At 37.8% G+C, this 14,107-nt stretch overlaps 1 protein-coding gene across 1 annotated transcript; it reads left to right on the top strand.

Moving 5' to 3' along the window:
- The first annotated feature begins 11,808 nt into the window (after positions 1-11,808).
- LOC103454663 (MYB-like transcription factor 4) lies at positions 11,809-13,495 on the top strand. Its single transcript, XM_008394260.3, has 3 exons — positions 11,809-11,941; positions 12,055-12,184; positions 12,787-13,495. Exons 1-3 carry the CDS (start codon positions 11,809-11,811, stop codon positions 13,493-13,495), a joined length of 972 nt encoding a protein of 323 aa, XP_008392482.3.
- The last annotated feature ends 612 nt before the right edge of the window (positions 13,496-14,107 follow it).

Raw genomic sequence — 14,107 nt, 5'->3', positions numbered from 1 at the left:
AAAGAATCAACCAAATTCACCACTTCACGCGTTTGGACGTTCATAAAACTTAGGTCCAATTTCTTAGGAACGCAATATATATAATTAAAAAAAAAAGAAAGATAAAGGGACTTGAAAATGACTACAACAACAACAACAACAAAGCATTATTCCACTAAGTAGAGTCGGCTGTATGAATCCTAAAATGTCATTGTGTTTGGTTTTGTGGAACTTGACAATGACTAGATGCAATATATTAGAAGGTCATGTGAAAGTAGTACATTTTTAGTAGCTTAATCCGTAGTGCTTGAGTAGTTCATTGATGGTGGTCTTTACTTCATTTTTAACCATTGAGTCTTAAGTCCTTACCACTTTGAAATCCCACGGTCCAAAACGTAGGGTTAGTAATCTTAATGGTAATTTGCTTCTGGTCCCTAGTCAACCTAATTATTAGGCTGTAATCTTGTTTGTTTAAATATTTTGATTGAAGTCCTTAGCACATTTAAGACATTTAACTCTTGCGTTTGCATTTATGCATTCAATTTCCCACAAATTATGAAATTTAAACAAATTCAAATAATATTTTAAAAAATAGTAATTACTTAAAAATCAAGTAAAAAGTAATATTGTTCTTCACATAGTTCTAGCAAGAAGATAATGTATCCACATAATTATTAATATATTTTAAGAAATATCTATTGATATATTTAAAAAAATTATCTATTGATATATTTAAAAACAAGAAATATACATGTAATGAGCATGGGTACGTTCAACAAAAAATATATGGGTACAAATTAAATTAAAAATATGGATGCATATTAAAATTTGAAGTTATGAGTACAAATTAAAACTAAAAAGAATAATTGGTACAAATTTAAAAATGGGTACATATTAAAAATAAAAATATATGAAAAATACTAATTAAAGGGATGTATTTAAAATGATTAATAAGCTTTTCAATTTTAAAATTGACATATGTGACATGTAAATAATTTAATATTCAAATAATGACGTGGACAAATCTCACAACCCGTCCTGAAATATTATATTTTTAGGCGTGAAATGTCAAATATGCCCTTGAGCGTTTGTGGTGTTGTGTGGTTTAAATTTTGGATTTGGACCAATTCGTTAAGTCCCTAATATTTTGGGACCAATTAGAACTACAGGACTTAAGGTTTTGTGCTGGTTGGTGACCCAACTAGGACCACACACCCGCACTACATGTGCATACTCATATCTCTCTCTTCTTCTTTTCGAATTTTCTACAAATTCTATACAGTGTACGGACAAACCTTGGATCAAGCATTTCATGCACAGATCAAAGGTTTGAAGGGTGGTTTTGAACTCCTAGCAAGCCCAGGAATCCAACCATACCCTTGCTTGAACTCAAAACCTTCGAAAACCAGAGAACCAAGAACCTTCGATTTGAGTAATGTTCATGCATTCGTAAAGGCAAAGTTTTTGGGAGATTTTAAGCTTCTATGAAGCTTTAGAACGTCTTCACGAAACTCGGAGAAGAAAAACGAAGTGTTTTGGACGTCGAGAAGTCAAGATCGACAAGTTTGAAGTTTGGTCAAATTATAGAAGGTTCTTCGGCAAATTTCCGTGGATTTTGGGTCCCAAAACAGGCATGGTTGTGTTCTACTGGTCCTAAGCTTCAAATTGGTGCAAGTTTTACTAATTTTGGTTAAGAATTGGACGAGATATGAAGGTTTTTGTGTTTTCCCAGTTCCCGATGAACGCAATGGCGATCGACGCAGGCTCCGGCGACCCAAGGTCAGAGACGAAGAATATTTCGTCAAGTTGACGGAATATTCCTAACGGAGGGTAACGGCGTCAGGTAATTTGGATGGAATATTCCTTTATTTTGACGAAATATTCCTAACGGCAGTTAGGGATTCCGTTAGGATTCCTTGCACATGGCCGCGTGTGTTACCGTGCACTTAGCGGCGCGTGGGACCTCAGAAAAATTTTCTAAAAAAATGGGGATGTTCGTGAGGTTGTGTAGATCACGTTGGTCTATTCAAACATCCCACTTGAGCAATGTATAAGAAGTTATTTCCTAGTTTTGGTTATGTGCTTTAAATAACGTTTATTCAGTTATTTCCATATATACTTATATACTTGAGATTTTTCCCAGAAAATCTGTTTAAATGAATATATGTTTTGGAAATGTCATGCAAATATCTATCTATTTTAATTATGCATTAGTAGTTGCATACATTCATGATTGGTGCTGCGGACGCACAGGCAAGTGCCAGGTAAGTTCATAAATCAAAGGTATTGAGAGCTCATAAACCTGCACCCCAGTGTTAGTGCTCCCGCCCAGAGTTAGGGCACAGTCCTTCACGTGATGTTTACCTCCCGCACCATATGCTCACCTTTGATCCAAGTTAGGTGCACAGGCTTGTCGTATATACAACTTTAGGTGGTTTCGACTTGTAAGTGACCCGCGATCTTTCTCACAGCCTTCACGTGATCGTAGCACTAGAGCATATTTACTTTACACCTGGTCTTGTCATGTAGACCACTGTAGGTGGTTCCGACTCATGTGCATGATTTGATTTGATTTGATATGATTGAGATTGGTCATAAGCTATATACTCAGTAGTATAGTTTGAATTAGAGAGATTTGGCAGATGCGATATTTGATATTTATATATTTTGCCTGATTTACCTATAGCATTGCATTGAGATACTTGGGCATGGCATACTTATGAATATCCTTTTCTGAGCATGGTTTTGAGATGTATATATTCTATTTTTCTGGGAATCTTATACAGGTTTTACGGCGAGGGGTTAGAACTTTTGAGAAATGAAATGATTTTGAAAAGCTTTGTTTTTACCCACTCACACTTTCTATTTTGTGCCCTTCCAGGTTTTAAGTAAAAGTGCTTGGTGGATCATGAGGATTCTGATGGGGGTTCTGACAGAACATCACCATGTAGGATCACCCTCGGGTGTTGTATTCTTAGTACTTGTCCTGCTTGGCTGCATCTAGGATATTATGCTCTGGTTGTGTATTGTACACTTAATCTCACACTTGCACCTTATCTTATCTAGTACTCTAGTAGATTTGGTTTTTGTTTGTTCGTAATTCCTTATATCTCTATTACTTCCGCATTGTGCACATGGTTACGTCATTCCCACGTGACGACCAACATGCCTTGATTCCGGTTAGGGTGTGTCAATTTGGTATTAGGGCATTAGGTTTGTAGTCCTGCATATCTTGAGAAATTCTAATTATTTTGATATCTTATGTCAGAACTATGCCACCTCGTAGAGATCCACGTCCTTTTGTTAAGCCTAGTTTCCTGGATATAACTTAGTTAGGGGAAGCTATTGCTAATGCTATTCAATCTTCGCTTCGTCCTCCCTAAAGAACACCTCTTGAGACTGTGTATAACCTGAAGCGAAATCATTTTATAGGGAATGAAAGACATGAAGGAGCGGAGAAATGGATCAATCATATTGAGAAGACTTTCCGTGTAATGCATAGTCAAGGGAATCTTCCTCCTGATAGGTGGGTCTAGACGACTACCTGGTTTTTTGGTTTAGAGCCTGCATCTTGGTGGAGACAAAAGTCCTATCAGTTGACCCAGAGGAAATTACAGACTGGGAAGTATTTAAACAGTTGTTTCAGAAAAGGTTTATTCCCCCTGAGTATATTGATCGCAAAAAGCAAGAGTTTACTCAATTAAAGCAGGGGAAGATGACGACAAATGAGTATTATAAGAGATTCACTGACTTGTCTCGCTATCATCCGAAGGTTGCTGCTAATCCGGTTGAGATGCTCCGTCGTTTCAGGTTGGGTATTAAGAAGAAATGGCGTTCTATAACGACCTCGACTCTTTGTGCTACTTACCAGGAGTTTTATGAGATTTTGTTAAGGATGAGGACTCAGAAAATATGCCCAGTGAAAGTGAAGATGAGGAAGAAAAGAATGGGAACCAAAGTTGAGATGAGAAAGGTAAAGGTCAATCTTCTCAATGACCTCGCAAGACCCAGAGCTTTAAAAGGAGTGGAACTAGTTCCAGTTCTTCTAGCGGAGGTTTTAGTGCCACTGGTCAGATGAGAAGTGGTAGATTTTCAGGAGGTCCTAGATTCCAAAGGCAGTAAGATGCTGGAAGAGGAAGTGCTCATTTGTATCGCAGATGTAATAATAGGCATTTTGGGGAGTGTAGGAGAGGCAGCAGTGGATGTTTTACTTGTGAGCAAATGGGACATAGAGCTATAAATTGTCCTCAGAGTCAGCAGAGGCCCCAGCAGCCTTTATACCACCACCAACGTCGATCTAGCAAGTTCCAGGGTCTAGTAATTATGGTCAGATGGGTCGAGGTGGTGTTTACCATTATCAGGGCAATGCCGCTCCTTATGCTTCAGGGCAATATCAGTATTCGTAGGATATCTATTACCATAATGGGTATTCTCAATATCCTGGAGGGTATACACTGTATCCTTCCATTCTAGCTGGTGGATCTTAGTGGTACCAGGGAGGACAACCCCAACAGGTAGAGATTACTTCTAGCAGTGCAGGATCTTCAAGGCAATCTGGTCAACTGAGTCAGAGATGAGGTGTGTAAGGGCGAAGTAATCAAGCTAGTAGAGGTCGTGGGGGACGACAGCAAGCCCAGGGACGTGTTAATAATATCTTTTTACAAAATGCTCAGAATCATTCGGACTTGATCATGGGTACGTTAAACATTCTTGGTCACTTTGCTAGAGTTTTAATTGATTGTGGTGCTATGCATTATGTCATTTCTCATACGTTTGCTCAAGTGACGCAACCTCATCCTACGCCTCTAGGGTATGATTTAGAGTTTTCTATGCCTAGAGGGGAGATATGTTATGTTGATTGTGTATATCCAGGATGTCCAATGATGGTAGATGAGGTAGTTATGCCAGCTAATCTTATCCCATTAGATATTGTTGATTTTGATGTGATTTTGGGCACATATTGGTTGCATTATAATCGTGCCAAGATAGATTCCAACGGGAAAATGGTTACTTTCCATCGTCTTGGATTATCTGAAGTTACTTTTGTGGGAGATCGTAGTAGGGTGAGGCATGGTGTTATTTCTGCTGTAAGAGTAAAGAGGTTGTTATCGAAAGGTTGCCAGGGATATTTTGCTCATGTAGTGCTGAATGATGTTGCTTGTAGTAGTGTGAGGGATGTTCGAGTAGTCCAGCTAATTGGACATTTTCCTGATGTATTTCCTGATGATTTACCTGGATTACCGCCATATCGAGATGTGGAGTTCGCTATTGATTTGCTTCCAGGTACGGATCCTATATCTTTGACTCTATATAGAATGGCTTTTACTGAATTGAGGGAATTGAAAGTCCAGTTGCAGGAATTAGTCGATAAAGGTTTTATTTAGCCTAGTACTTCACCTTGGGGAGCTGCAGTTTTGTTTGTAAGGAAAAAAGACGGGACTTTGAAGCTATGTATTGATTATAGGCATTTTAATTGGATAACGATTAAAAACCGTTATCCATTGCCGCGTATAAATAATTTGTTTAATCAGCTTCGAGGTGCCTGCGTGTTTTCTAAGATTGATTTGAGGTCTGGTTATTACCAATTAAAGATCAGCAGCGAGGATGTCCCTAAGACTGCTTTCAGGACTCGTTATGGTCATTATAAGTTTCTTGTGATGCCATTCAAATTAACGAATGCACCATCAACTTTTATGGATTTGATGAATCGAGTATTCCAGCCATTTATAGATAGGTTTGTCATTGTTTTTATCGATGACATTTTGGTTTACTCTAAGACTAAAGCAGAACATGTTCGACATCTTACTTTGGTGTTGAAGAAATTAAGGGAACATCAGTTATATGCTAAGTTTAGCAAATGTCAATTTTGGTTTTTTCAAGTGGTATTTTTGGGACTTGTCATTTCTGCAAGGCATTCAAGTGGATTCTCAAAAGGTAGCAGCTGTGGAGAATTGGGAACAACCTAGAACTGTCAATAAGGTACGGAGTTTTCTTGGCCTAGCAGACTATTATAGACGGTTTGTTAAGGATTTCTCAGTCATTGCTTTGCCATTAACGAGGTTGACTAGAAAAGAAGTTAAGTTTGAGTGGGATGATAATTGTGAGCAAAGTTTTCAGCAGTTCAAGTATTATTTCACTCATGCACCTGTTTTGGCACTCCCAGATGATAATGGCAATTTTGAGGTCTACAGTGATGCTTCTTTGAATGGTCGGGGTTGTGTATTGATGCAACATGGTAGAGTGATTATTTATGCTTCGAGACAGTTGAAACCTCATGAGAAGAATTACCCTACTCATGATCTGGAGTTAGCAGTTATCATCTTTGCTTTGAAGATTTGGAGACATTATCTTTATGGTGAGAAATGTAAGATATTCACAGATTATAAGAGTCTTCAGTATCTTTTTACTCAGAAGGATCTTAATCTTCGGCAGTGAATGTGGATTGAGTTGCTTAGTGACTATGATTGCACAATTGAGTATCACCCTGGTCGTGCAAATGCGGTGGTGGATGCACTTAGTAGGAAGACTCTATCTAGACTTAATGCCATCTATGATTGTCATGTTCCTCTTCTTGCAGATTTAAGATCCACTAGAGTGGAGTTAGGAGTGGAAGATCGAGAGGAAGCCGTACTTGCTAATTTTCAAGTTAGGCCAATTTTAATTGATCGAGTGCTTGAAGCCCAAATGGATGATGAAGAGACCCAGGAAATAATTCAAGCAAGGAATCGGGGAAAGAAGAAAGACTTCAGAATTCGAGAAACAGATGGCATGCTTATGCAAGAGAGTGGGATGTATGTGCCAAATAATATGGAATTAAAGAAGACGATTCTTGATGAAGCACATATTTCTGCTTATGCAATGCATCCAGGATGTACAAAAATGTATCATACCATCCGACCATTTTATTATTGGTCAAGTATGAAAAGAGAAATTGCTGAATATGTGAGTAGGTGTGTCATTTGTCAGCAAGTCAAAGTAGAAAAAAAGAAGCCTTTTGGATTGATGCAGCCACTTCTCGTTCCACAGTGGAAATGGGAAAATATTACTATGGATTTTGTGTACAAGCTTCCTCGTACACAAAATGGTTATGATGGCATTTGGGTGATAGTTGATCGGCTTACTAAGTCAACACATTTTATTCCAGTGAGGGAGAAGTATTTTTTAAGCTGATTAGCTGAATTATTCATATCGAAGATCGTGAAGTACCATGGGATTCCAGTTAGTATTATCTCGGATCGTGATCCTAGATTTACTTCTAAGTTTTGGATAGCATTCCAGGAAGCTCTTAGTTCAAGATTATTTTATAGTACAGCATATCATCCTCAAACAGATGGACAGTCAGAGATGACCATTCAGACGTTGGAAGATATGTTGAGATCTTCAATGTTGCAGTTTGGTGACGTTTGGCATCAGTGGTTGGATTTGATGGAATTTGCCTACAACAACAGCTTTCATTCCAGTATTGGTATGTCACCTTTCAAGGCTCTTTATGGTAAATCTTGTCGCACACCCATATGTTCGTCAGAGGTTGGTGAAAGAGTTTTGGTGGGTTCTGGGATAGTGGAGGAGACTACTCAGTATATTTAGGTGATTAAGTCTAACCTGAAAGCGGCTCAGGATCGACAGAAAAGTCTAGCAGATAGACATGCCACTGACCAGATGTATAATGTAAATGATTAGGTATTTCTGAAGTTATCACCATGGAGAGGTGTAGTGCGATTCGGAAAGAAAAGCAAGCTGAGTCCTAGGTACATTGGACCATATATGATCATCGAGCGAGTCGGTGAGGTTGCTTATAGACTTGAGTTGCCTCCAGAGTTATCTAAAGTGCACAATGTTTTTCATGTCTCTATGCTTTGTCATTATATCTCAGATCCTTCTCATGTGATACCTCCTCAACCTCTGGAAATTAATTCAGATTTAACTTATGATGAGGAGCCAGTGACTATTTTGGATTGGAAAGATAAGATTCTGAGACATAAGACAGCACGTATAGTGAAGGTTTTGTGGAGAAATCACTCGGTGGAGAAAGCCACCTGGAGACAGAAGATCGGATGAAAGGAATGTATCCACGATTGTTTTATGGTTATTAGTGGATGTATTGTTGTGAATAAATTTCGAGGACGAAATTTCCTTAAGGTGGGTAGATTGTCACAACCCGTTCCGAAATATTATATTTTTAGGCATGAAATGTCAAATATGCCCTAGAGCATTTGTGGTGTTGTGTGGTTTAAATTTTGGATTTGGACCAATTCGTTAAGTCCCTAATATTTTGGGACTAATTAGAACTAAAGGAGTTAAGGTTTTGTGCTGGTTGGTGACCCAACTAGGACCACACACCCACACCACACGTGCATACTCAAATCTCTCTCTTCTTCCTTTCGAATTTTCCGCAAATTTCGTACAGTGTATGAACAAACCTTGGATCAAGCATTTCATGCATGGATCGAAGGTTTGAAGGGTGGTTTTGAACTCCTAGCAAGCCTAGGAATCCAACCATACCCTTGGTTGAACTCAAAACCTTCGAAAACCAGAGAACCAAGAACCTCCGATTTGAGTATTGTTCATGTATTCGTAAAGGTAAAGTTTTTGGGAGATTTTAAGCTTCTAGGAAACTTTAGAACATCTTCACGAAGCTCGGAGAAGAAAAACGAAGTGTTTTGGATGTTGGGAAGTCGAGATCGACGAGTTTGAAGTTTGGTCAGATTATCGAAGGTTATTCGGAAAATTTCCATGGACTTTAGGTCCCAAAACAGGTGTGCTTGTGTTCTACTCGTCCTAAGCTTCAAATTGATGCAATTTTTACTGATTTTGGTTAAGAATTGGATGAGATATGAAAGTTTTTGTGTTTTCCTAATTCCCGGTGAACGCAGCAGTGACCAGCGTCGACTCCAGCGACCCAAGGTCAGAGATGAAGATTTTTTGACGGAATATTCCTAATGGTGGTTATGGATTCCGTTAGGATTCCCTGCGTGTTGTCGTGCAGTTACTAGCGCGTGACGGCGTGTGGGACGTCGGAAAATTTTTCTAAAATTATGGGGAGGTTCGTGAGGTTGTGTAGATCACGTTGGTCTATTCAAACATCCCATTTGAGCAATGTATAAGAAGTTATTTCCTAGTTTTGGTTATGTGCTTTAAATAACATTTATTCAATTATTTCGCATATAGTTGAGACCTATCCTGAGGACGAGCGCCATCAATCGAGGCTCGGGGGCTACGACCCTTCGACATACCAGTGAGTGGGCTTTTGGTTTTCCATTTATACCTATATACTTGAGATTTTTCTCAGAAAATATGTTTAAATGAATATATGTTTTGGAAATGCCATGCAAGTATCTATCTATTTTAATTATGCATTAGTAGTTGCATACATTCATGATTGGTGTTGTGGACGCACAGGTAAATGTCAAGTAAGTTCGTAAATAAAAGGTATGAGATTGTTTCGGTTATGTGATGTAATGTATTGAGAGCTCATAAACCTGCGCCCCAATGCTAGTGCTCCCGCCCAGAGTTAGGGCACAGTTATTCACGTGATGTGCACCTCCCGCACCATATGCTCACCTTGGATCCAAGTTAGGTGCACAGGCTTGTCGTACATATCACTTTAGGTGGTTTCGACTTGTAGGTGACCCACGATCTTTCGCACAGCCTTTATGTGATCGTAGCACTAAAGCATATTTACTTTACACCTAGCCTTGTCATGGAGACCACTGTCGGTGGTTCCGACTTGTGTGCAGGATTTGATTTGATTTGATATGATTGAGATTGGTTATGAGCTATATACTCAGCAGTGTAGTTTGAATTAAAGAGATTTGGCTGATGCGATATTTGATATTTATATATTTTGCCTGGTTTACCTATAGCATTGCATTGTGATACTTGGGCATGGCATACTTATGAATATCGTTTTCTGAGCATAGTTTTGAGATATGTATATATTCTATTTTTCTGGGAAAATTATACAGGTTTTACGGCGAGGAGTTAGAACTTTTGAGAAATGAAATGATTTTGAAAAGTTTTGTTTTTGCCCACTCACACTTTCTGCTTTGCGCCCCTTCAGGTTTTAAGTAAAAGTGCTTGGTGGATCACGAGGATTCTGACGGGGGTTCTGACAGAACATCACCATGTAGGATCACCCTCGGGTGTTGTACTCTTAGTACTTGCCCTGCTTGACTGCATCTAGGATATTATGCTCTGGTTGTGTATTTCACACTTAATTTCGCACTTGCACCTTATCTTATCTAGTACTCTAGTTGATTTGGTTTTTGTTTGTTCGTAATTCCTTATATCTCTATTGCTTCCGCACTGTGCACATGGTTACGTCACTCCCACGTGACGGCCAACATACCCTGATTCCGGTCGGGGTGTGTCAACAAAAGTCAAAGAACTTTAATAAAAAATGAAAAGGAAATAAGGTTTTAATTAATGAGAAGGGAAAATGAGGATGAGAACTTAATTTATCCTAATATCAATATAATCAGATTAGTAATTGAACAGAATAATTCTTATAGATATTCAATTTAGCATAAAACGAGAACCATGTGGTATGAAAATTTCTCTATATTGAATCACATTACATGAGTCGCTCAACGATGCTAAGTATTTTCACTCTCATCTAAACGGACGCATGTGAAAAGAGGAAACCAGGCCATCTTTGAAATTCCGGGGTTCATATGCAAAATTTATAAAATGAACCCTCTTTAATATAGCTTTTGAAAAAAAAAAGTACGACATTCTATTGATGCTAGAAAGCAATAATTAAAATAAAATTTTAAGTTTACAAATGTTATTCAATAATAACTAAAAAGAGCTACAAAATACAAATACAACCTTCACTAAATAATCAAAAAGAGTTTAATTTTAAACAACCAAACAACAAAAAAAGTTTCAAAAACGCTAATTTTGAAGTTTCAATTGAATATATAGCATTCTTAGATGACAAAATTGATAAAATAAAATAAAATAAAATCGTTTTTTAGGGTGTTGTTATTCGCGTTCTAAATATTTCATTGTGTCAAATGTTTATATTCAAAGAGAAAAAAATGTACACGTATAAGGAGCGCACAAGGAGATTTTATAATGTTTTGAAAGCTATTTTTTAATATATATAATATTATTACATACAATTATTAGATGGCAAAATTTTTTAAAGGCCCTTCAAAGTTGGGGCTAGTGCGATTGCACATTTTACTCCCCCAAGCCGCCCTTGAGAGCAAAATAGTATAGATTGATAATTTAACTCTCAACTAGTCACTTAGTACTACAGTCTAATGGTATTTCTCTTCACTTGTAAATGAGAGATCTTAAGTTTGATTCTCTCCAAATGAAAATTTAAATTACATTATTGATGGCATATTGCGAGGTCTAACTTAATCTCTCACCTCCTTAGCATAAATAATATCGTTTGTTGGAAGAAAAAAAAAAACGCTCAACCAAGAGTAACCAAGATCCATATTGGAAATTAGGCTCAGAAATTTTAATTTCGAAGTATTACAAAATAAAGCTAATTTCACACTTCCACGTTAAAGTAGGACAACGAAAAGATGATATGTAATAGAAAAAATATCTAAAAACAAGATGTTACAAACGAATACAAATTAAGATCAAATTTATCAAAGTGGATGGGGTATCAATTTAGGGTTAGATGGAGCTCCGATGTTTCAACATAGGTCCGATCTTTTTGGAGAAGATGGCCCATTTGTACTTTCTCTTTTAAAGGGGCAGTGAGAGAGGAACCCAATGCTTGCAAGAGCCATCTGAAATTCAATTCCCATGCAAACTCTGGATTGATCAGGCATCAAAAAAGAGTAGAAGAGCAAATATTTAACAATGGGTCACCACTACTGCTGCAAACAACGAAAGGTTAAGAGAGGGCTTTGGTCCCCTGAGGAAGATGAAAAGCTCGTTAGATACATCACCACATATGGCCCTGGCTGTTGGAGAAAAGTTCCTGAGCAAGCTGGTCCTGATCACTCTCTCTCTCTCTCTCTCTCTCTCTCTCTCTCTCTCTCTCTAACTTTACATGACTTAGTTTTGTTTAGGGTTTGATATTTTGTGTGTGTGTGGGGTTTTTAGGGCTTCAAAGGTGTGGTAAGAGCTGCCGCCTGAGATGGCTCAATTACTTGAGGCCTGATATCAAAAGAGGAGGGTTTACACCAGAGGAGGAGAAATTGATTGTCAGACTTAATGGGGTTGTAGGAAACAGGTATCAACTTCGAGTAGCCCTACACTAAATTTGCAATCCAAGTATTCTTACTTTAGTTAGGGTTTTTGCATTCCCCACCCATCAATATGATTAATTTCTAGCCTCAAAATGACTTTAGTTTCTCAACGTTTTATTATGAGTTTCCAGAAGAGTAAATTGAAGCTATATATATGAGGTTTCACTAGAAATCAAATATTGGGTTGATTTAAGCAACTGGAGTTAGCGTAGTGGTGAGGTTGGGTAGGGCCGGGTGATATACAAGAGTAGGCTAGGTTGCTTCGAATAATTAGATTAAGGGGTGTGTTAGCTATTTCCAGTAACTGGATTAATCCGAAGTTTAGTTGTTAAAGTTAATTAGTTTCTTTTCTAAAACGTTAAAGTTACTTGTTTAAGCTACTGCACCTTCCTTGTTATTTTGGTGAGTCCAGTTTTCCTTCAATCTTAATTTCTTACATTTATAGTGTCACAAACGGTGTTAGCAGATGAAATTTTATGAAATTGTTTTCCTACGATCTTAATGTCTTACCTGATGACTACTCGTTCTTTAATTGGGATGTCATCGTCACTCTCTTATAACTCTAACATGAATTGATAAATTTTAGATGGGCGCATATAGCAAAATGTCTGCCTGGAAGAACCGACAATGAGATAAAGAACTACTGGAATTCATGGATTAAAAAGAAGCTAGAAAAGCCTTCTTCACCACCAATCACATCTCCCTCTAATATTGATCATCAGCACAATAACCAAATGGGTTGCAGTTATCCAAACCAGCAAGAATTTTTGAGCCATAATTTCATTACAAAGCCTACAGCACCTAGGGAAATCCTATACCCTTCTCCATACCCTTTATTCATGTTTGGCGCTGATGAGATTACCATAAAAAACATTAATGTACAATCAGCCGATCAGGATTTTCCACTCGCTGTGTCAAATAATTCGAACAACAACGGAACATGGATTTTGGATCAGCAGCAGCATCATCAAGTTCAAGCCCTTCCCCCTTCTACAGCAGAATTTACAAACAATAATATGGATGCACAGTTTCTGCCATCCCTCCTAGGGTCCAACATTGGAAACAATAACATGGTTCCTCTTGTAGTGGAATCATGTGGAAATATTGATGAGGGAGGAGAGATTTCAATGGAGTGCTTGCAAAATACTACTCAGGAGCTGAACGCATTGGTTCATTCCCGCCAGGCTCAACAGTGTTCATCAAACAGCTTTCATTTTTGGGACATTGTTGAAGGACCATCTTCATCTAATTTGGGATCGGCTAATATATTATCTTCTTTTCCATCATATCAATAAGAGACTCGATCATAATGAAAATGATGATGGTGGTGGTGGCGGCAATGATGGCTTGCTAAAGTTTCCCTCCATCAGTCTGGCATTGAAGGAAGAACATTGCAGTTTTAGGCTTCAGGAAACCTCCATCAGTCTGTGAAATACCACTATGTATAGAAAACAAAGAATATATAATGTGTATATGCGTGCAATGTTCTTACATAAGTTTAATGTTTGAATTAAGAAAAAAGTACTAAATAAGGAATAAAGCTCAAACACAAGAGAAACTCATGATGAATTTCATACATGCATATGGCCTATTGGTTACCAAACCTCATGCGTTCTACTGGCAGAGCTAATACTTGAAGAAAAACTTGCATACTATGGAGTGATGGAGCAAGTATTTTTACAGTAACTAATTACATGCGTGTGATTGATTGTTCCAGTAGTTAGGGTCTTCGCATTTGATAGAGTTAACATGTGGCTGATTAGATTGTAACACTTGTCAATTGATTAGAGATATAGTTAGTTAGATAACTGATAATAAGCATGTAGTATCAAAGACTATAAAGCTTCATTTCTTGTATTACTTCCTGATTAAGAAATATAATCAAGGACGGCTCATTTCCTCTTCTT

Source organism: Malus domestica, chromosome 14 (genome assembly GCF_042453785.1).
Source record: "Malus domestica chromosome 14, GDT2T_hap1".
NCBI lineage: Eukaryota > Viridiplantae > Streptophyta > Magnoliopsida > Rosales > Rosaceae > Malus > Malus domestica.
This window is presented reverse-complemented; position numbering and strand designations above follow the sequence as displayed.